Here is a 24,004-nt window from a genome sequence, read left to right on the forward strand (position 1 = left end):
CCCACCTCCACAGATGCACCCATCACCCAGCTCCACTGATGCACCCACCACACAGCTCCACTGATGCACCCACCACACAGCTCCACTGATGCACCCACCACACAGCTCCACCGATGCACCCACCACACAGCTCCACCAACACAGCTCCACCAACACAGCTCCACTGATGCAACCACCACACAGCTCCACTGATGCACCCACCACCCAGCTCCACAGATGCACCCACCACACCGCTCCACCGATGCACCCACCACACCGCTCCACCGATGCACCCACCACACCACTCCACAGATGCACCCACCACCCAGCTCCACCGATGCACCCACCACCCAGCTCCACCGATGCACCCACCACCCAGCTCCACCGATGCACCCACCACCCAGCTCCACCGATGCACCCACCACCCAGCTCCACCGATGCACCCACCACCCAGCTCCACCGATGCACCCACCACCCAGCTCCACCGATGCACCCACCACCCAGCTCCACAGATGCACCCACCACACAGCTCCACAGATGCACCCACCACCCAGCTCTACCATTGCACCCACCACACAGCTCTACCATTGCACCCACCACACAGCTCCACTGATGCACCCACCACCACTGATGCACCCACCACACAGCTCCTCCAACACAGCTCCACCAACACGGCTCCACCAACACAGCTCCACTGATGCAACCACCACACAGCTCCACTGATGCAACCACCACACAGCTCCCACCGACACAGCTCCACCGATGCACCCACCACAGAGCTCCACAGATGACCCCACCACACAGCTCCACTGATGCACCCACCACACAGCTCCACCGAGGCACCCACCACACAGCTCCACAGATGCACCCACCACCCAGCTCCACAGATGCACCCACCACCCAGCTCCACAGATGCACCCACCACCCAGCTCCACAGATGCACCCACCCCCCAGCTCCACTGATGCACCCACCACACAGCTCCACTGATGCACCCACCACCCAGCTCCACTGATGCACCCACCACCCAGCTCCACTGATGCACCCACCACCCAGCTCCACCGATGCACCCACCACACAGCTCCACCGATGCTCCAACTAAGCTCCCCCAATGCACCCACCACACAGCTCCACCAATGCACCCACTAAGCTCCACCAATGCACCCACCATACAGCTTCACCGATGCATCCACCACAGAGCTCCACCGATGCACCCACCACACAGCTCCACCGATGCACCCACCACACAGCTCCACCGATGCACCCACCACACAGCTCCACAGATGCACCCACCACACAGCTCCACAGATGCACCCACTACACAGCTCCACAGATGCACCCACCATACAGCTCCACAGATGACCCCACCACACAGCTCCACCGATGCACCCACCACACAGCTCCACCGATGCACCCACCACACAGCTCCACCCACACAGCTCCACCGATGCACCCACCACACAGCTCCACCGATGCACCCACCACACAGCTCCACCGATGCACCCACCGCACAGCTCCACCGAGTCACCCACCACACAGCTCCACCAATGCACCCACCACACAGCTCCACCAATGCACCCACCACACAGCTCCACTTATGCACCCACCACACAGCTCCACTGATGCAGCCACCACACAGCTCCACCGACACAGCTCCACCGATGCACCCACCACCCAGCTCCACCGATGCACCCACCACACAGCTCCACCGACACAGCTCAACCGATGCACCCACCACACAGCTCCACCTACACAGCTCCACGATGCACCCACCACACGGCTCCACCGATGCACCCACCACACAGCTCGACCGATGCACCCACCACACAGCTCCACCGAGGCACCCACCATACAGCTCCACAGATGCATCCACCACACAGCTCCACAGATGCATCCACCACACAGCTCCACAGAAGCACCCACCACACAGCTCCACAGAAACACCCACCACACAGCTCCACAGAAGCACCCACCACACAGCTCCATCAACACAGCTCCACTGATCGAACCACCACACAGCTCCACTGATGCACCCACCACCCAGCTCCACCGATGCACCCACCACACCGCTCCACCGATGCACCCACCACACCGCTCCACCGATGCACCCACCACACAGCTCCACAGATGCACCCACCACACAGCTCCACCGATGCACCCACCACACAGCTCCACCGATGCACCCACCACCCAGCTCCACCGATGCACCCACCACATAGCTCCACAGATGCACCCACCACCACTGATGCACCCACCACACAGCTCCTCCAACACAGCTCCACCAACACGGCTGCACCAACACAGCTCCACTGATGCAACCACCACACAGCTCCACTGACACAGCTCCACCGATGCACCCACCACACAGCTCCACTGATGCAACCACCACACAGCTCCACCGACACAGCTCCACCGATGCACCCACCACAGATGACCCCACCACACAGCTCCACTGATGCACCCAAGACACAGCACCACCGAGGCACCCACCACACAGCTCCACAGATGCACCCACCATACAGCTCCACAGATGCACCCACCACCCAGCTCCACAGATGCACCCACCACCCAGCTCCACAGATGCACCCACCACCCAGCTCCACTGATGCACCCACCACACAGCTCCACTGATGCACCCACCACACAGCTCCACTGATGCACCCATCACACAGTTCCACTGATGCACCCACCACACAGCTCCACTGATGCACCCACCACACAGCTCCACTGATGCACCCACCACACAGCTCCACTGATGCACCCACCACCCAGCTCCACCGATGCACCCACCACACAGCTTCACCAATGCACCCACCACACAGCTCCAGCAATGCAGCCACCACACAGCTCCACCGATAAAGCTCCACCAATGCACCCCACCACTCAGCTCCACCGGTGCACCCACCACACAGCTCCACCGATGCACTCACCGCACAGCTCCATTGAGGCACCCACTACACAGCTCCATTGAGGCACCCACCATACAGCTCCACCGATGCACCCACCACACAGCTCCACCGATGCACCCACCACACAGCTCCACCGATGCACCCACCACACAGCTCCACCGATGCACCCACCACACAGCTCCACTGATGCACCCACCACACAGCTCCACTGATGCACCCACCACGCCGCTCCACCGATGCACCCACCACGCCGCTCCACCGATACACCCACCACACCGCTCCACCCACCACACAGCTCCACAGATGCACCCACCACACAGCTCCACAGATGCACCCACCACACAGCTCCACTGATGCACCCACCACACAGCTCCACTGATGCACCCACCACGCCGCTTCACCGATGCACCCACCACGCCGCTCCACCGATACACCCACCACACCGCTCCACCGATGCACCCACCACACAGCTCCACAGATGCACCCACCACACAGCTCCACCGATGCACCCACCACACAGCTCCACCGATGCACCCACCACACAGCTCCACCGATGCACCCACCACCCAGCTCCACGGATGCACCCACCACATAGCTCCACAGATGCACCCACCACCCAGCTCTACCATTGCACCCACCACACAGCTCCACTGATGCACCCACCACCACTGATGCACCCACCACACAGCTCCACCGATGCTCCAACTAAGCTCCCCCAATGCACCCACCACACAGCTCCACCAATGCACCCACTAAGCTCCACCAATGCACCCACCATACAGCTTCACCGATGCATCCACCACAGAGCTCCACCGATGCACCCACCACACAGCTCCACCGATGCACCCACCACACAGCTCCACCGATGCACCCACCACACAGCTCCACAGATGCACCCACCACACAGCTCCACAGATGCACCCACCATACAGCTCCACAGATGACCCCACCACACAGCTCCACCGATGCACCCACCACACAGCTCCACCCACACAGCTCCACCGATGCACCCACCGCACAGCTCCACCGATGCACCCACCGCACAGCTCCACCGAGTCACCCACCACACAGCTCCACCAATGCACCCACCACACAGCTCCACCAATGCACCCACCACACAGCTCCACTTATGCACCCACCACACAGCTCCACTGATGCAGCCACCACACAGCTCCACCGACACAGCTCCACCGATGCACCCACCACCCAGCTCCACCGATGCACCCACCACACAGCTCCACCGACACAGCTCAACTGATGCACCCACCACACAGCTCCACCTACACAGCTCCACGATGCACCCACCACACGGCTCCACTGATGCACCCACCACACAGCTCGACCGATGCACCCACCACACAGCTCCACCGAGGCACCCTCCATACAGCTCCACAGATGCATCCACCACACAGCTCCACAGATGCATCCACCACACAGCTCCACAGAAGCACCCACCACACAGCTCCACAGAAACACCCACCACACAGCTCCACAGAAGCACCCACCACACAGCTCCATCAACACAGCTCCACTGATGCAACCACCACACAGCTCCACTGATGCACCCACCACCCAGCTCCACAGATGCACCCACCACACCGCTCCACCGATGCACCCACCACACCGCTCCACCGATGCACCCACCACACCGCTCCACCGATGCACCCACCACACAGCTCCACAGATGCACCCACCACACAGCTCCACCGATGCACCCACCACACAGCTCCACCGATGCACCCACCACCCAGCTCCACCGATGCACCCACCACCCAGCTCCACCGATGCACCCACCACATAGCTCCACAGATGCACCCACCACCCAGCTCTACCATTGCACCCACCACACAGCTCCACTGATGCACCCACCACAACTGATGCACCCACCACACAGCTCCTCCAACACAGCTCCACCAACACGGCTCCACCAACACAGCTCCACTGATGCAACCACCACACAGCTCCACTGACACAGCTCCACCGATGCACCCACCACACAGCTCCACTGATGCAACCACCACACAGCTCCACCGACACAGCTCCACCGATGCACCCACCACAGATGACCCCACCACACAGCTCCACTGATGCACCCAAGACACAGCACCACCGAGGCACCCACCACACAGCACCACCGAGGCACCCACCACACAGCTCCACAGATGCACCCACCATACAGCTCCACAGATGCACCCACCATACAGCTCCACAGATGCACCCACCACCCAGCTCCACAGATGCACCCACCACCCAGCTCCACTGATGCACCCACCACACAGCTCCACTGATGCACCCATCACACAGCTCCACTGATGCACCCATCACACAGCTCCACTGATGCACCCATCACACAGCTCCACTGATGCACCCACCACACAGCTCCACTGATGCACCCACCACACAGCTCCACTGATGCACCCACCACCCAGCTCCACTGATGCACCCACCACACAGCTCCACCGATGCTCCAACTAAGCTCCCCCAATGCACCCACCACACAGCTCCACCGATGCACCCACCACACAGCTCCACCGATGCACCCACCACCCAGCTCCACCGATGCACCCACCACACAGCTCCACAGATGCACCCACCACCCAGCTCTACCATTGCACCCACCACACAGCTCCACTGATGCACCCACCACCACCGATGCACCCACCACACAGCTCCTCCAACACAGCTCCACCAACACGGCCCCACCAACACAGCTCCACTGATGCAACCACCACACAGCTCCACTGACACAGCTCCACCGATGCACCCACCACACAGCTCCACTGATGCAACCACCACACAGCTCCACTGACACAGCTCCACCGATGCACCCACCACAGATGACCCCACCACACAGCTCCACTGATGCACCCAAGACACAGCACCACCGAGGCACCCACCACACAGCTACACAGATGCACCCACCATACAGCTCCACAGATGCACCCACCACCCAGCTCCACAGATGCACCCACCACCCAGCTCCACTGATGCACCCATCACACAGCTCCACTGATGCACCCATCACACAGCTCCACTGATGCACCCATCACACAGCTCCACTGATGCACCCACCACACAGCTCCACTGATGCACCCACCACACAGCTCCACTGATGCACCCACCACCCAGCTCCACCGATGCACCCACCACCCAGCTCCACCGATGCACCCACCACACAGCTCCACCGATGCTCCAACTAAGCTCCCCCAATGCACCCACCACACAGCTCCACCAATGCACCCACTAAGCTCCACCAATGCACCCACCATACAGCTTTACCGATGCATCCACCACCGAGCTCCACTGAGGGCACCCACCACACAGCTCCACCGATGCACCCACCACACAGCTCCACCGATGCACCCACCACACAGCTCCACCAATGCACCCACCACAAAGCTCAACCGATGCACCCACCACACAGCTCCACCTACACAGCTCCACCGATGCACCCACCACACAGCTCCACCGATGCACCCACCACACAGCTCCACCGATGCACCCACTGCACAGCTTCACCGAGTCACCCACCACACAGCTCCACCGACACAGCTCCACCGATGCACCCACCACCCAGCTCCACCGATGCACCCACCACACAGCTCCACCGACACAGCTCCACCGATGCACCCACCACACAGCTCCACCTACACAGCTCCACCGATGCACCCACCACACGGCTCCACTGATGCACCCACCACACAGCTCCACCAATGCGCACCCATCACACAGCTCCACCGATGCACTTACCACACAGCTCCACCGATGCACTTACCACACAGCTCCACCGAGGCACCCACCACACAGCTCCACCGATGCACCCACCACACCGCTCCACCGAGGCACCCACCACACAGCTCCACAGATGCATCCACCACACAGCTCCACAGATGCATCCACCACACAGCTCCACAGAAGCACCCACCACACAGCTCCGCAGAAACACCCACCACACAGCTCCACAGAAGCACCCACCACACAGCTCTGCCGATGCACCCACCACACAGCTCTGCCGATGCACCCACCACACAGCTCTGCCGATGCACCCTCCACACAGCTCCGCCGATGCACCCACCACACAGCTCCGCCGATGCACCCACCACACAGCTCCGCCGATGCACCCACCACACAGCTCCGCCGATGCACCCACCACACAGCTCCGCCGATGCACCCACCACAAAGCTCCGCCGAGGCACCCACCACACAGCTCCACCAATGCACCCACTAAGCTCTACCGATGCTCCCACCACACAGCTCCACCGATGCACCCACCACACAGCTCCACCGATGCACCCACTAAGCTCCACTGATGCACCCACCACAGAGCTCCACCGATGCACCCACCACACAGCTCCACTGTTGCTCCAACTAAGCTCCACCAATGCACCCACTAAGCTCCACCGATGCACCCACCACACAGCTTCACCGATGCACCCACCACATAGCTCCTCCGAGACACTCACCAGAGAGCTCTACCTGATGCACCCACCTCACAGCTCCACTACTGCACCCACCACACAGCTCCACCTACACAGCTCGACCGATGCACCCACCACACAGCTCCACCAATGCACCCACCACACAGCTCGACCGAGGCACCCACCACAAAGCTCCACCGATGCACCCACCACACAGCTCCACACAGCTCCACCGATGCAGCCACCACACAGCTCCACCGACACAGCTCCACCGATGCACCCAGCTCCACCGATGCACCCACCACACAGCTCTACCGACACAGATCCACCTATGCACCCACCACACAGCTCCACCGATGCACCCACCATACCGCTCCACCGACACAGCTCCACCGATGCACCCAGCTCCACCGATGCACCCACCACACAGCTCCACCGACACAGCTCCACCTATGCACCCACCACACAGCTCCACCGAGGCACCCACCATACAGCTCCACCGAGGCACCCACCATACAGCTCCACCGAGGCACCCACCATACAGCTCCACCGATGCACCCACCAAAAGCTCCACCGATGCACCCAGCACACAGCTCCACCGAGGCACCCACCACACAGCTCCACAGATGCACCCACCACACAGCTCTGCCGATGCACCCACCACACAGCTCTGCCGATGCACCCACCACACAGCTCTGCCGATGCACCCACCACACAGCTCTGCCGATGCACCCACCACACAGCTCCGCCGATGCACCCACCACACAGCTCCACTGATGCACCCACCACACAGCTCCACTGATGCACCCATCACACAGCTCCACTGATGCACCCATCACACAGCTCCACTGATGCACCCATCACACAGCTCCACTGATGCACCCACCACACAGCTCCACTGATGCACCCACCACACAGCTCCACTGATGCACCCACCACCCAGCTCCACTGATGCACCCACCACCCAGCTCCACCGATGCACCCACCACACAGCTCCACCGATGCTCCAACTAAGCTCCCCCAATGCACCCACCACACAGCTCCACCGATGCACCCACCACACAGCTCCACCGATGCACCCACCACCCAGCTCCACCGATGCACCCACCACACAGCTCCACAGATGCACCCACCACCCAGCTCTACCATTGCACCCACCACACAGCTCCACTGATGCACCCACCACCACCGATGCACCCACCACACAGCTCCTCCAACACAGCTCCACCAACACGGCCCCACCAACACAGCTCCACTGATGCAACCACCACACAGCTCCACTGACACAGCTCCACCGATGCACCCACCACACAGCTCCACTGATGCAACCACCACACAGCTCCACTGACACAGCTCCACCGATGCACCCACCACAGATGACCCCACCACACAGCTCCACTGATGCACCCAAGACACAGCACCACCGAGGCACCCACCACACAGCTACACAGATGCACCCACCATACAGCTCCACAGATGCACCCACCACCCAGCTCCACAGATGCACCCACCACCCAGCTCCACTGATGCACCCATCACACAGCTCCACTGATGCACCCATCACACAGCTCCACTGATGCACCCATCACACAGCTCCACTGATGCACCCACCACACAGCTCCACTGATGCACCCACCACACAGCTCCACTGATGCACCCACCACCCAGCTCCACTGATGCACCCACCACCCAGCTCCACCGATGCACCCACCACACAGCTCCACCGATGCTCCAACTAAGCTCCCCCAATGCACCCACCACACAGCTCCACCAATGCACCCACTAAGCTCCACCAATGCACCCACCATACAGCTTTACCGATGCATCCACCACCGAGCTCCACTGAGGGCACCCACCACACAGCTCCACCGATGCACCCACCACACAGCTCCACCGATGCACCCACCACACAGCTCCACCAATGCACCCACCACAAAGCTCAACCGATGCACCCACCACACAGCTCCACCTACACAGCTCCACCGATGCACCCACCACACAGCTCCACCGATGCACCCACCGCACAGCTCCACCGATGCACCCACTGCACAGCTTCACCGAGTCACCCACCACACAGCTCCACCGATGCACCCACCACCCAGCTCCACCGATGCACCCACCACACAGCTCCACCGACACAGCTCCACCGATGCACCCACCACACAGCTCCACCTACACAGCTCCACCGATGCACCCACCACACGGCTCCACTGATGCACCCACCACACAGCTCCACCAATGCGCACCCACCACACAGCTCCACCGATGCACTTACCACACAGCTCCACCGATGCACTTACCACACAGCTCCACCGAGGCACCCACCACACAGCTCCACCGAGGCACCCACCACACCGCTCCACCGAGGCACCCACCACACAGCTCCACAGATGCATCCACCACACAGCTCCACAGATGCATCCACCACACAGCTCCACAGAAGCACCCACCACACAGCTCCGCAGAAACACCCACCACACAGCTCCACAGAAGCACCCACCACACAGCTCTGCCGATGCACCCACCACACAGCTCTGCCGATGCACCCACCACACAGCTCCGCCGATGCACCCTCCACACAGCTCCGCCGATGCACCCACCACACAGCTCCGCCGATGCACCCACCACACAGCTCCGCCGATGCACCCACCACACAGCTCCGCCGATGCACCCACCACAAAGCTCCGCCGAGGCACCCACCACACAGCTCCACCAATGCACCCACTAAGCTCTACCGATGCTCCCACCACACAGCTCCACCGATGCACCCACCACACAGCTCCACCGATGCACCCACTAAGCTCCACTGATGCACCCACCACAGAGCTCCACCGATGCACCCACCACACAGCTCCACTGTTGCTCCAACTAAGCTCCACCAATGCACCCACTAAGCTCCACCGATGCACCCACCACACAGCTTCACCGATGCACCCACCACATAGCTCCTCCGAGACACTCACCAGAGAGCTCTACCTGATGCACCCACCTCACAGCTCCACTACTGCACCCACCACACAGCTCCACCTACACAGCTCGACCGATGCACCCACCACACAGCTCCACCAATGCAGCCACCACACAGCTCGACCGAGGCACCCACCACACAGCTCCACCGATGCACCCACCACACAGCTCCACACAGCTCCACCGATGCAGCCACCACACAGCTCCACCGACACAGCTCCACCGATGCACCCAGCTCCACCGATGCACCCACCACACAGCTCTACCGACACAGATCCACCTATGCACCCACCACACAGCTCCACCGATGCACCCACCATACCGCTCCACCGACACAGCTCCACCTATGCACCCAGCTCCACCGATGCACCCACCACACAGCTCCACCGACACAGCTCCACCTATGCACCCACCACACAGCTCCACCGAGGCACCCACCATACAGCTCCACCGAGGCACCCACCATACAGCTCCACCGATGCACCCACCAAAAGCTCCACCGATGCACCCAGCACACAGCTCCACCGAGGCACCCACCACACAGCTCCACAGATGCACCCACCACACAGCTCTGCCGATGCACCCACCACACAGCTCTGCCGATGCACCCACCACACAGCTCTGCCGATGCACCCACCACACAGCTCTGCCGATGCACCCACCACACAGCTCCGCCGATGCACCCACCACACAGCTCCGCCGATGCACCCACCACACAGCTCCGCCGATGCACCCACCACACAGCTCTGCCGAGGCACCCACCACACAGCTCCGCCGAGGCACCCACCACACAGCTCCGCCGAGGCACCCACCACACAGCTCCGCCGAGGCACCCACCACACAGCTCCGCCGAGGCACCCACCACACAGCTCCACCGATGCACCCACCACACAGCTCCACAGATGCTCCAACTAAGCTCCACCAATGCACCCACCAAACAGCTCCACCAATGCACCCATTAAGCTCCACTGATGCACACACCACTCAGCGCAACCACAGCATCTCTCAGCGCCACCACTGCATCACTCAGCGCAACCACTGCATCACTCAGCGCAACCACTGCATCACTCAGCGCAACCACTGCATCACTCAGCGCAACCACTGCATCACTCAGCGCAACCACTGCATCACTCAGCGCAACCACTGCATCACTCAGCGCAACCACTGCATCACTCAGCGCAACCACTGCATCACTCAGCGCAACCACTGCATCACTCAGCGCAACCACTGCATCACTCAGCGCAACCACTGCATCACTCAGCGCAACCACTGCATCACTCAGCGCAACCACTGCATCACTCAGCGCAACCACTGCATCACTCAGCGCAACCACTGCATCACTCAGCGCAACCACAGCATCACTGGTTCAAATATGTTCTTTCAATGTTTCAAGCTGTTTTCAAGCTTTCACGCTTTATTACAAATCACAAAAAGATGTTAACATTTCACTTCTGTTCTTGGATTTTCGTCACAATAAAAAACACAGAACATAATCTTCACAAAAGTTATTTACAAAAGTTTAAGCTATTGCCATTACAAATTAAATTCATTATTTAAGTATTAATTATTTAAAAAAATTAAAAGCCATTGTTATTTGTAATATCAATACATCTAAGTCACGTAAATACAAAACATGTTGCATTACGAATGCTATAGGTGTCACATTTGCAAAAGTTATAACTATTGGCATTGTAAATGACAAAGCTATTAATTTAGCTATTTTTAAAAAAAAAACACATAAATAAAAAGAATTCATTTATAAATGCGAGCCCTATTGCATTTCCAATGCTTGTTAGTAAAGATACTAATGAGGGCCCTAGCTATGACAGGTGCATTAGTAGTCCTTAGGGGAATTGCTTCAGGATACCTGGCAGCAAAATCCACTACTACTACTACAGTATAAATCTGTTTCCTGAGGCTGTTTGAAGTTCAAGGGGACTAACAATATCACCCCCTACCCTTTCAAAGGGACACCTAACCACTGGGAGTGGAATTCAGGGGGCTTTTAGGTGGCTGTTTTGCCACTGGCTTGTCAGGTGGCACAGGAGGTACACAACTGCTTCCCCTTCTGGGACATACCTGACCAGTAGACGTGGTTCAACAACCTACTATAAGTTTTGGTCTGGCCAAGGTGATGCCCAGCTAGAGGGATGTTGTGGGCCAATGTAAGGAGAAATTCTCTAAACTGTTGAGGCACTACCATTCTCCCACTGGCAACAGGTTTTGGGTCAGTGTAAAGGAGTCCCTCCTCCCAATAGGTCATGTGGGAGCCACTGACATCTCCCTTTTCCTGATCAGCAGCAGGCTTTGAAGAGTGGGACAGGTCCTCTGCCCCTGTCACAGATCTTCCCTAGAGGCTCCCCCTGGGCCTAAAAGCTCTGTCATGTAAGGCCCTTGGTCTTGAGGCTCAGTTCCCTCTGTGGCTGACATGTCTTCTCATTTAGAAGAAGGGACCTGATATGGTAGCTGTTTCCCAGAACTCTTGCCCTTTATCTTAGAAGGTTGGGTCATTATGGCAGACTCCCACTCTTCTTTTTCACCCTGGGTTCTACACTGTGCTCAGGTTTTCAAACACACCTATTCAGATATACCCAGCATTGCTGCATGGGGTTTCTTTCGTCCTCAGCCCATGCTGAAGACTCCATATCATTGCCTAGCTGATACTGTACAGGAATTGCATAAGATACCACCACTCTCTTGTGGCCAGTAACCCCTCCCAATTTTAAGGATACCTTCTCAGTGAGAAGTACCTTCGCCTGATGTTCAGCATTGAGGACTGTATATGTCTCACCAGTCGGGTATTGTTCGGAGGACACCAATTGCTCAGCCACCATGGTGACACTAGCACCAGTGTCTCTCAGTGCTTCAACTCTTAACCCCATTGATTTGTGGCTGTTGTCTTTGTCTCTCAAGGTTACTGGGCCAGACAGCCAGGATGGCTACATTTACCCCAGCCTCTCAGACTAGAGTTGCCTCAGTGAACTCTCTGACATGGTCAGGGCTCACCGGTGATCCCATTTGGAGACTTAGCACTGCATTGTCTGCTGGTGCACTAAAGGCATTCTTTGTTGGGAAAGCTAAGGTCATTACTATCATGACACTAAGCCTTTATTGGGCCCCAGTTCTTAGCCTGGAACCCATCCTTAGACTGTGTAGAGTTTCTGGTCCCCCCCTCATAAAAAGGGCCTTTGGAAGACTCTGCTTTTATTTTTGCTTTGAATACCACCTTTCCCTTGGTGGGCTTAGCAATTCCATTCTTTTGGTCACACCCACCAGTGATAGTTTTGGTCACCCTTAATCAAGGTGTCCATTATTAGGTCATAATACTCAAAATCTGCCTCATTCACTATCAGGAGCCTATCCCTACACTTTCCTGCGAACAGCTTTCAAAGAAGGCAGCCCCATTACTTCTGGTTCAGCTATCTGTTTAATGCCCTCTCAAAGGCTGTAAACCATTTGGTGATATCATACCCTCTGAGAATTTGGAGATTTTAGGGTCAAACCCTTCTTCTTTAATTATAATTGTGCTGCCACCAGAGAGGTTGGTAGGCCTATCTCAGCTCTTTCCAGGAGTTTAGCTTCTAATGCTATCCTCCTGACTAGTTTCTGAAGATCTTCAGTATCCATCTCTTCTGAGACACTACTAGAAGAGCTCTCATTGGTATTGTTTATGTTGGATTGCTGCTGGAATCCTCATCTACTTCATCAACTTAAGCATCTACCTACCCTTCTCCAAGGGGGCTTCTCCCTCAGCCATGGTCCTTGCACTTTCTGCAAGCATCTTTTGCAGATGTGCTTTTGTGGTTCTTGGCCCCTTGGTAAGGTTCCAGGCTTTGAAGAGTGTCTTAGGTCTGTCCAACCTATGGTTCTTGTAGGGCCATAGGTTGAGCTTCTTGGATGAACCTGCTACATCATCCATGGTTTTAATTTAGTTATAAAATACTAAGTACTATCTAAAAGGCCTAACTTACTCAAAATACTTTTAAAAATGAATTCTAAATAGTTTTTCTGGGGAAGTTAACCAAGGCCTTAACAGCTATTTTAAACTATTTTGAAAAATCAAAAATGTAAAACATTTTTTTACCTAAAGAGAATATCGGAATATTTAGTGGAATCACTTTGCAACCAAGTGGTGCAGCAAATGTAGAGTCTTCCATCCCACCGCTGCACTACCAGCGTAGAAAGTTGGCTCTTTATGTGATATATCATATATCGGATAAACCCTGTAAAGAGTCCAGGGGATAGTAATATGGTCGAGCAGCCTTAGGCTTAACACAGAGGGGTGCAAGAAATTTGCCACATTTTGTCAAAATTGACCATTTATTTTGCAATCTGGGTACTGCGATATTTAGGCCTGGGCTCAGCCGCCACCCAGGGAAACCTGATAAGCCCAGACATTTCCTAAAACTAGGCACTAGGGTGGTGTGACTTGCATTGTTCCCCTCTGTGCTTTATTTTCCAGAATGCTCTGCAAAACTCAAAATTAGGGGAACATCACTAATTGTACTTAAAATGTCTGTAGGGAAAGTTCTGAAATGCAGGATCCAAGCAATTCCTACCACCCAGCATTCCCACAGTTGTGATAAAAAAAATGTATGGAATCCCACTTCTGTGGCTCGATCTATTGCCTGTGTCAGGAAAGACTCCAAAATGCAGCATGGAGGCATCGAGTTTCCATCTTCAAAAAGGGGTACTGTTTTTTTTATCAGGAGAAGTGTGGGAACGCGAGTGGTAGGAATTTTGTGTATCTCCCAGATTCCAGAAGTTTCCCCTACAGAAATGTGAGGAAAATGCATGATTTTAGCAAGCTTTGTTTGGTTAGGTTCTTGCATACTAAGCTCCTCTGGATTTTGTTTCCTACTCCGTTGGTGTTGCCAGTCAAACATGTTCTTTGCCATGTTATCATATTCTGTTATGTCAGTTTTCTTAAATTTACCCTGTTGGGTAGTTGGAATTAGGGTTTGTGCTGCCTCCATCATCTTTGGTCTCCCCTTAAATCTGCAACTCCAATTTACCCCAGCACCGACCCTTCCTAAATCATCAAGCAATGGCCTTAAAACTATCCACCACACATGCATGATATTCCCTGTGCCCTAGTGTTTTAGATTAACGTTTAACAGATTATTCAGTAGTCGCCTAATAAGTGAGTTTGCCTCTTGGCTATGTGGACTCCAACACTTTGCCATTTACAAGAAAAAAATATTACCCTAGAAATAGAGAACTTCTTGTTTTGAAAGCTGCACCTCATTTGTGTTGCACATTATATTTTATGCTGGTAACATCATTATCTGTCATCATCTTTTATGTGTGATGGGTTCACAGTCGTCTGAATCAGGCAACGTAGTCAATGGGTCGGTTCTGTGTTTTGCAAATCTCATAAGTGTGCTGCAGTAGAGTAATCACTTTAGCGACTGCATTTTGTCTCCCATGTACTGCTGTTGCATTGGATAATTGATGACTTGAGGACTGTGAACCAGTCTCCTTTCCTCTTGCTGTGTGTTTCTCCATGACACATTCCCATGCAGCCTCTGGTGTTTCCCAAAAAGAAGGGAAGCCTTGGCTTGAATGATAACCTTCTTTCTGGGGACTTGATATAGCGGCATATAACGGATATTAAGTGCATGTAACTTGTGTTATAGGCCCACAAAGTATTTTATCAGTTGCTATACTTCCCTTTGTATGTTCACATTTAAAGAGACTAATTCTGTTATTGGCTTTAGTTTTTCTCTAAGTTTATTTGTTAACCTTTCTATTGTTGAAGGCAGCAAATGTATAATAGACTATTCAGAGTTTTTAAGTGTTTTTTTCTTAATCATGATCTTGATTGATTTTTGGTAGCAAGAGAAAATGAATACAGGAAAATAGCGGAGGGTTGGGTGTGTTTTGATCCATGTTATCAAATGTGGCTGAAGCTATATCAAAATAGATATTGCTACAAAAGGATTTGGTCAAATGTGTTTTCCAAGTATTTTACAGCCTCGTTTCTATATAATATATAACTGTAACCGAGTTAAGAGTCCAGCATTTGATCGATTTAGATATGTGACAGTCCTGTGACGTAAACACAGATTTTTAAAGCAAAATGTTTTACTTCTGAATGTGTAAGTGTACGGTCTCAAATTAAGTTGAGGTGAATATTTCTTCTCTCTTTGGAATTTCACTACATTTTATTTAGACTTCTTTGTTGTCCTTGTCTTAACCAAGCAGATTAAAAAACAAGATGCAAATATGTATTTTTGTTCCTTACACAGCTTATGAGATTTTGTCTGATCCAGTCAAACGCAGAGCGTATAACAGCATAGATCCTACTTTTGATAACTCTGTACCATCAAAAAGTGAAGCAAAGGAAAATTTCTTTGAAGTGTTTTCTCCTGTGTTTGAAAGAAATGCCAGGTAAGATAAATGTAGATTTCAGATATTTGTCGATAGCAAGGAACAGTTTGTTGTTTTTGGTATACTAGAGTTATGGTTAGAATACTTCCATTCAGAGTTTTATGGGGCAGACTGGTGTTTTGCATCAGTTAGCATTCTACATACATGTAGCAACATTTGCCAGTCTTTTTCCTATTTAATGAGATATTTATTATTCACTAATTCTTGAGTAACACAAATGAGTTAAGATCTAGCATCTGTGGAGTGACCAAAAAGGCGCATTTGTAAAATCATTTTTTTAATACTAAGGCAATATCGTTTAAAGCTGATTTGGCAGCAAATATTCAAGGAGAACATGTCTAAAATGTGAACGATTTTGACATTTTATGAAATATACACTTAGATTAAAATAGTCCAGAGAATTCAAGTGAGAACGATGAGGGGGAACAAGCCTTGGATCCTGACCAAGGGTGGTTGAGTTTAGTCATCAGTTTTGGGAGAAGTTGCTGACCAAGAGTTCATTTTGAAATTGAAAACCTGATATGTGTCTTTGCGAAGTAATAATATACTAGACCAATATTCAGGAAAATGGTGATGATCATAACAGATCGGGCATTCAAATATGTAGTGAGTTGGCGATACAGAATAACGCTGGAGTGTTGTGGACTTTACAAAGATATTGCAGAATAGGAATGGAGCTTAACACTATTAGGAAATAAATTGTGAAGTCATAATATTTTTATAATAGAAAATGTGCAAAGAAGTTAATGGTATTGTAACGGACGCGGGAGTGATGGGCAGGAGACGTGTCTTTGTTACAGAGGGCTTTAATGTGGAAAACCGGTAAGAGGGCTTTATTGTGGAAAGCAGGTAATCTGTACAAGTCTTTCTTGTAGGGACAGTTCGACGGGGTGAGCGACTTCTAAAGGTTTGTCTACTTCGGGGTTTGTCCTTCTCGCTTCTCCAATGTCTTTCTGGGCTCCGTCGGGTCGAGGCTCCGTCGATGTCCGTCTTGCCTCTCGATAGAAACAAACACAGCAAGTCGTGAGGAAGGTGCTCAATATGTACAAGTGCTCAGGGGAAAAGGAGTGAGGAAGCACAAACCCGTGTCACACTCTCTAGATGTCCGGCTGGGGGGGGGGGGGGGGGAAGGGAGGGGGGGGGGAAGGGAGGGGTGGGGGAGGGGGGGCGGTGCTCAGGGAAAGGGATACCGGGATAAGGGAATAACCAGGACTACTCGGTAGAAGCGCCCTTCCTTCCAACCCAGCCCCTGATCTTGCTCCGTACCTGGGCTAGCCACACACCTCCCCTGGGTGTGTGACTGGGCGGCTCGTGGGGACGTTGGCCTCCTCGCTTAACCTCCGTCTCAGGCGCTGCTTCTCCACTGCTCTCCGCTTCCTCCGTTCGTCTCCTCGTCTCCGCAACGCTCTTCTGCTCTCTCCGATCCCCTTCGTTCTCCTTCCACACGTCTCCACTCCGGGTGAACAAGCACATCGGCTTCCCTGCGACTTCCGCTTTTGACGTCGAGCGTACTCGTGTAGACCCGCCCACTCTTCAGCTGACTGGAAATTAAAGGGCCAGTGCATTTCCATCTCCTCGTCCAGTGAGCCCATTCCGCAATCGATATCTGGGAAGTCGTTCTGTGAAGGGCAAGAAAGAAGGGGGGTATGTTTTGAGAGTCCCTGAAGGGTCCCCAAATCCTGGTCCGGAGGGGCACGCCGGTCCAACTCGTTACACACCTCCCCCTTTGGACGCTCACGTTCAGGGAGTGGATGCCTAGAGAGGAAATCGGCCCCCACATTGTCAGAACCCTTGCGATGGTGAACCGAAAAAGCATAAGGCTGCAATGATAAAAACCAACGCATTACTCTGGCGTTATTGGATTTAGCGATGGCTCGTATTTTCTCAATCTGTGGCTCGATGAGGCCGTGTCCCAAAACGTAGCCCAGATATTTCACCTTTTGGTACGCCACTCTCTATTTCTTTGAATTAACATTCAGGCCTGCTTTTTCGAGGGCGTTAAACACAGAGTGAAGGTGGGTGATATGCGTGGTCCAGTCAGGGCTGTAAATGACAATGTCGTCTAAATAGGCTGACGCGAATCCGGTTAAGTTTTTGAGAAGTGTATTCATTAGACGTTGAAAAGTGGCAGGTGCCCCGTGTAGCCCAAAAGGGAGGACGGTGAACTCGGTCCATCATCCGTGGAAAAAGCGGTCTTTCTTCGATCCTCCTCCCTTAGGGGCACCTGCCAGTAGCCTTTGGTGAGGTCTAGGGTTGTGATATACTGCGCGTCGCCAAGTTTCTCAATGAGTTCATCCACTCGAGGTATTGGGTACGCGTCAAAGCTGGATATATCATTCAGTGCTCGGAAATCCATGCAAAAACGTCTTGTCCCGTCAGGTTTTGGGATCATGACTATCCGACTGGACCAATTACTCTTGGAGGCGCGTATAACCCCAAGGTCCAACATATCTTGTACTTCCTTCCTGATGGCGGTTCTTCGGGCTTCTGGTACTCGATATGGCCGGATCCTGACTGATTTTCCAGGTGGGGTATCAATACAGTGTTTAGCAAGAGAGGTTCTTCCAAGGAAGTTAGCGAACAAGTAGTCGTGTTCCCTTAGGGTATCTTGTAGCTCTGTAATCTGCTGTAGGGCTAGCTCATCATTGATTACCAGTTCATCTCGAGTAGAAGAACCCCGGGGGTCCGAAACCAGGTTCACTCCCATCGGAAGGGGACCCAACCACTTTTTGAGCAGATTAATGTGGTAGGTTTGTGTCTTGGAAGGGCTTATCTGTTATCTGTAACTCGTTCTACCAATCGCCTCAATCACTTTATGTGGTCCAACCCATTCCGCTCGGAATTTCTGAGTGGAGGACGGTAGGAGAACCAAAGCCCAGTCGTCTTTCTGAAGTTGTCTCCATTTCTTTCCTCTGTTGTAGGCTACTTTCTGACGCTTCTGTCTCTCTTCTAGGTGTGTATAGGCTAGGTCTCGTAGTTTTCCTAGTTTGGATTTGAGACTCAGGACGTAGTCCAATGTCGTGGCAGTCTCTTCTGGGATCTCGTTCTCCCAGGCCTCCTTGGTCATGTTGAGTAGAGATCGCAGCTGTCTGCCGTACAGTAGTTCAAAAGCCGATACTCTTGTACTACTCTGTCGTTGGTCTCGGATCACATACAGCGCTAGGGGCAATATCTGGTCCCATTCGGTCGCGCTGACTTCCAGCATCTTCCTGACCGTTGTTTTCAAGGTACGGTTATAGCGCTCGACCAGGCCATCCGTTTGCGGGTGGTATACCGAGGTACGAATCTGGTGTATGTTTAAGTTGTTACAGACCTCCTTCATGAGCTTGGAGACGAAGGGCGTGCCTTAATCCGTCAGGATCTCTTTGGGCAATCCTACTCGGCTTAACAATTCTATCATCTTCTCAGCAACTTGCTTCGAGGTGGCAGTGGTTAAGGGGAAGGCCTCCGGAACCTTGTGGCATAGTCAACCACAACAAGTACCTGGTGGTATCCCTTCCGTGTCTTTGGTAGAGGCCCGATAAGGTCCATTCCTACCCTTTCGAAGGGTTTCCCTGCAAAGGGTAGGAGTTGTAAGGGGACGGATGGCGGTTTGGTCATATTCTTCCTCTGGCATATACTACACTCCTTGCAGTACACCGCAGTGTCCTTATTGATTCCGGGCCAATAGAAGTGCCGGAGAACATTTTGGGTGGTCTTCTCCTCTCCGGTATACCCCGCGACCAGATGGCTGTGTGCGAAGAATAATACCTGGTCCCTAAAGGATACAGGGACCAAGAGTTACGCTGGTTCATCTTGCTTTCCTTGGCGATATAGCAGGTCTTTTTGTTTCAGGAACCGGGGGTACTTGGAAGGTTCGTTGTCTTGGTATTGGTGGGCTTGTTCCCACGCATTGAAGAGGGTATGATCATTAGCCTGGGCGAATCGGAAGCTCCTGTCCAACACCCAGGGGTCCGGTACAGCAGGGCAGGGAACGGGTCTCTGGATCGGGATGGTCGGGAAGGGAGAACCGGGACCTGTTCTATACTCTTCTTGAACATGTGCAGGAAGCCTGGGTTGTCTGTCCCTATAATCAGGTCTTCTGGGAGGGAAGAGAGGACCCCTACCCGTATAATATGAGGATCCCCATGCAAGGGCTGTATCGGGATGTTGGCTACGGGGTAGGGCTTAACGTCTCCATGCACACACCTTATGCTCACCCTCTCCCGGGGTATGTATTGAGAAAGGGCAACATGTTGGGTCTGGATCACGAACTGCCTGCAGCCTGAGTCTAAGAGGGCCTGAATAGAGGAACCGTTCACCCTGACACTTACTCTGTACGAGCTCCCCATCTCAGCTGAATATAAGACCGCTTTGGGCAGGTACCCCACCTCCATAGGTTCGTCTTGTTGTCGTCGTCTCGGACATAGGTGGGCAATGTGGCCCCAGTTGCCGCAGTCGAAACATTGCGGCCCTGGGGGCCCAGAGCCTTAGGGCCTCCAGTGGCGAGGCCGTGGTGGGTCTAGAGGTCGTATAGGCTGTTTCTCTAGTTTGGGACCAGGTTTGGAGGTTTTCTCGCTGTCCCAACCGGGGGTCTTGGGCTGTGCCCTGGTGATGGTGGCAGCCATATCAATGGCCTGTGTAGTTGTTAGGTTGTGGTGCTGGCGAAGCCACCGTTGGGTGGCATAGGGTAGAGCCTCTAGATACTGCTCTAAATATATGCGGTCCATGATCTCCTCTTAGGAGCTGGTGGAGGGGGTGAGCCATTTGTCTGCGGCCATTTTCAGTCGCACAAAAAGGGTTTTGGGGTTTTCTCCAGGGCTCCCCGTTCCTTCCGAAACCTCAATCTGTAGGCTTCTGGATCCAAGCCTAAGTGGTCCAGTATAATTCTTTTTACCTCGGCATATGGGGTGTGTGCCGTGGGATTGGCCACTTGATACGCGGCCTCGGCCTCGCCCACGAGAAGCGGGCCAGGAAAAAGGGCCACTTGCTAATGGGCCATCCACACGCTCTTGCCGCTCTCTGGAAGTTCAACAAGAACGAGTCTGGATCCTCAACAGGGTGGTACTTCTAGAGGGATACTGCAGCCGAGCCATGGGGAATGAGTCTTTCTTCACTGCCTCCTCTTGATACCGGATCTACCCAGGGCTGAAAAGGTTCAGGCTGGGCTGACAAGGCTTTCTTCAGGATCTCCCTGTCGGCTTGTGCTGAATTAAACTGCTGCTCCACTACCCACTCTAGCAGCTCCTGGCCCTTCACCAATTGCTGTACTACTGTCTCCGTCTTTTCTATACAGATGGTTTCTTTGCCCGCATTCTCCACCACTGTAACGGGTGCGGGAGTGATGGGCAGGAGGCGTGTCTTTGTTACAGAGGGCTTTAATGTGGAAAACAGGTAATCTGTACAAGTCTTTCTGGTAGGGACAGTTCGACAGGGTGAACGACTTCTAAAGGTTCGTCTACTTCGGGGTTTGTCCTTCTCGCTTCTCCGATGTCTTTCTGGGCTCCGTCGGGTCGAGGCTCCGTCGATGTCCGTCTTGCCTCTCGATAGAAACAAACACAGCAAGTCGTGAGGAAGGTGCTCAATGTGTACAAGTGCTCAGGGGAAAAGGAGTGAGGAAGCACAAACCCGTGTCACACTCTCAAGATGTCCGGCCGGTGGGGGGTGGGCGGGTTGGTGTCGGTGCTCAGGGAAAGGGATACCGGGATAAGGGAATACCCAGGACTACTCGGTAGAAGCGCCCTTCCTTCCAACCCAGCCCCTGATCTTGCTCCGTACCTGGGCTAGCCACACACCTCCCCCGGGTGTGTGGCTGGGTGGCTCGTGGGGACGTTGGCCTCCTGGCTTAACCTCCGTCTCAGGCGCCGCCTCTCCACTGCTCTCCGCTTCCTCCGTTCGTCTCCTCTACGCTCTTCTGCTCTCTCCGCTCCTCTTCGTTCTCCTTCCACACGTCTCCACTCCGGGTGAACAAGCACACCGGCTTCCCTACGACTTCCGCATTTGAAGTCCGAGCGTCCTTGTGTAGACCCGCCCACTCTTCAGCTGACTGGAAATTAAACGGCCAGTGCATTTCCATCTCCTCGTCCAGTGAGCCCATTCCGCAATCAATATCTGGGAAGTCGTTCTGTGAAGGGCAAGAAAGAAGGAGGGTATGTTTTGAGAGTCCCTGAAGGGTCCCCAAATCCTGGTCCGGAGGGGCACGCCGGTCCAACCCGTTACAGGTAGGTTTTACGTTTTTCATGAAAATGAATTTGCAGTATTGAGATGTGAAAATTAAGTAAGTCTTGAGAGAATTCAGTTATTTTCAAAATACAGTATGTAGTATTATTGCAATACATGGTTTTAAGTAATCAAGAGCATTTAAAAATTGAATAAGAATTACAATTGGGAGACTATGCACCTGTCTTGGGAGTTAGAGTATACACTGGTTCACAAGTAAAGTGAGTGTTCCATGTCTGTTATTTGTTAATTTTTGTAGGGTTGAAAGTCTTTTGCGCTGTGGCCACATACCATCCTGCTTCTAACTGTGTCATTCTGACTGGCCTGGTATGTTTTCCAATCCGGAGGCATGTGCCTTGATTTACCTGACATGTGGTCTACATGTTTTTCTAGTTGTTCGCCAACAGAGTGCTAAACCTTGTTGAGTCATGAGGGCACTCCCAAAGAAATACTCCTTTTATCATGGGCTATCACTTTTCCTATGACCAAGCCAGTGTCAGCCGGTCCGCATGTGGCTTGAGAAGGGCAACAACTGAATAGGAGCTATGGCCAAGAGTAGGCCAGAGATGTACACCTACTCATAACCGTGGGATTCCTGCCCAATCCAGTATCCTTTGTTATGTTCTGCCCAAAGGCTAAGTTCAAGAACCGATCTATGATTAGCCACAGGTCACCTGGTTCCATTCTACAAATCCATAATAACAGTTCACCTTGATAGCTGGTTTCCACAGAGTTGAGGAGAATGCACTTTTAGAATAGTTGGCTTGCAACTGAAGTTTTCATTTGGGTGTTTAGTTGGCTGCCGACCACCAGTGCTTCTGGATATAAGGTGAGCTCCAAAGTTATTCAGCTAACTACTATCTACTTGGAAAACCTCTCTATACCTGTAAACAGAAAGGTTGAGATCAGAAGAGCAAGTTACTTAGCTTCCGTAATACTCTTTCTAATAGATAGTCGGTCTAGCTGCAGATTCCTCACTTTTTGAATACTCTCCCAGGCTTCAGACTGGATCTAGAAAATCTTCAGCAATACCCCTGGGTGCCGGCAGGTGGCTCCAGCTTGTCGACTACATTCTGTGCCTAAAATTACATGTGCGGGTCTACAAAGGTAACACCCATGTGCAATGACCACTGTTGTTTTCT

General features: G+C 53.5%; 1 protein-coding gene across 1 annotated transcript in view; it reads left to right on the plus strand.

Moving 5' to 3' along the window:
- The window catches only part of DNAJC2 (DnaJ heat shock protein family (Hsp40) member C2), a 321,120-nt gene that overhangs the window by 81,619 nt on the left and 215,497 nt on the right, over positions 1-24,004 (plus strand). The window contains exon 5 of the mRNA XM_086967334.1: positions 16,523-16,664. Within this exon, the coding sequence (XP_086823460.1) occupies positions 16,523-16,664 (142 nt within the window). The remainder of the gene's footprint in view (positions 1-16,522; positions 16,665-24,004) is intronic.

Source organism: Lissotriton vulgaris, chromosome 1_1 (assembly GCF_964263255.1).
Source record: "Lissotriton vulgaris chromosome 1_1, aLisVul1.2, whole genome shotgun sequence".
Taxonomy (NCBI): Eukaryota; Metazoa; Chordata; class Amphibia; order Caudata; family Salamandridae; genus Lissotriton; species Lissotriton vulgaris.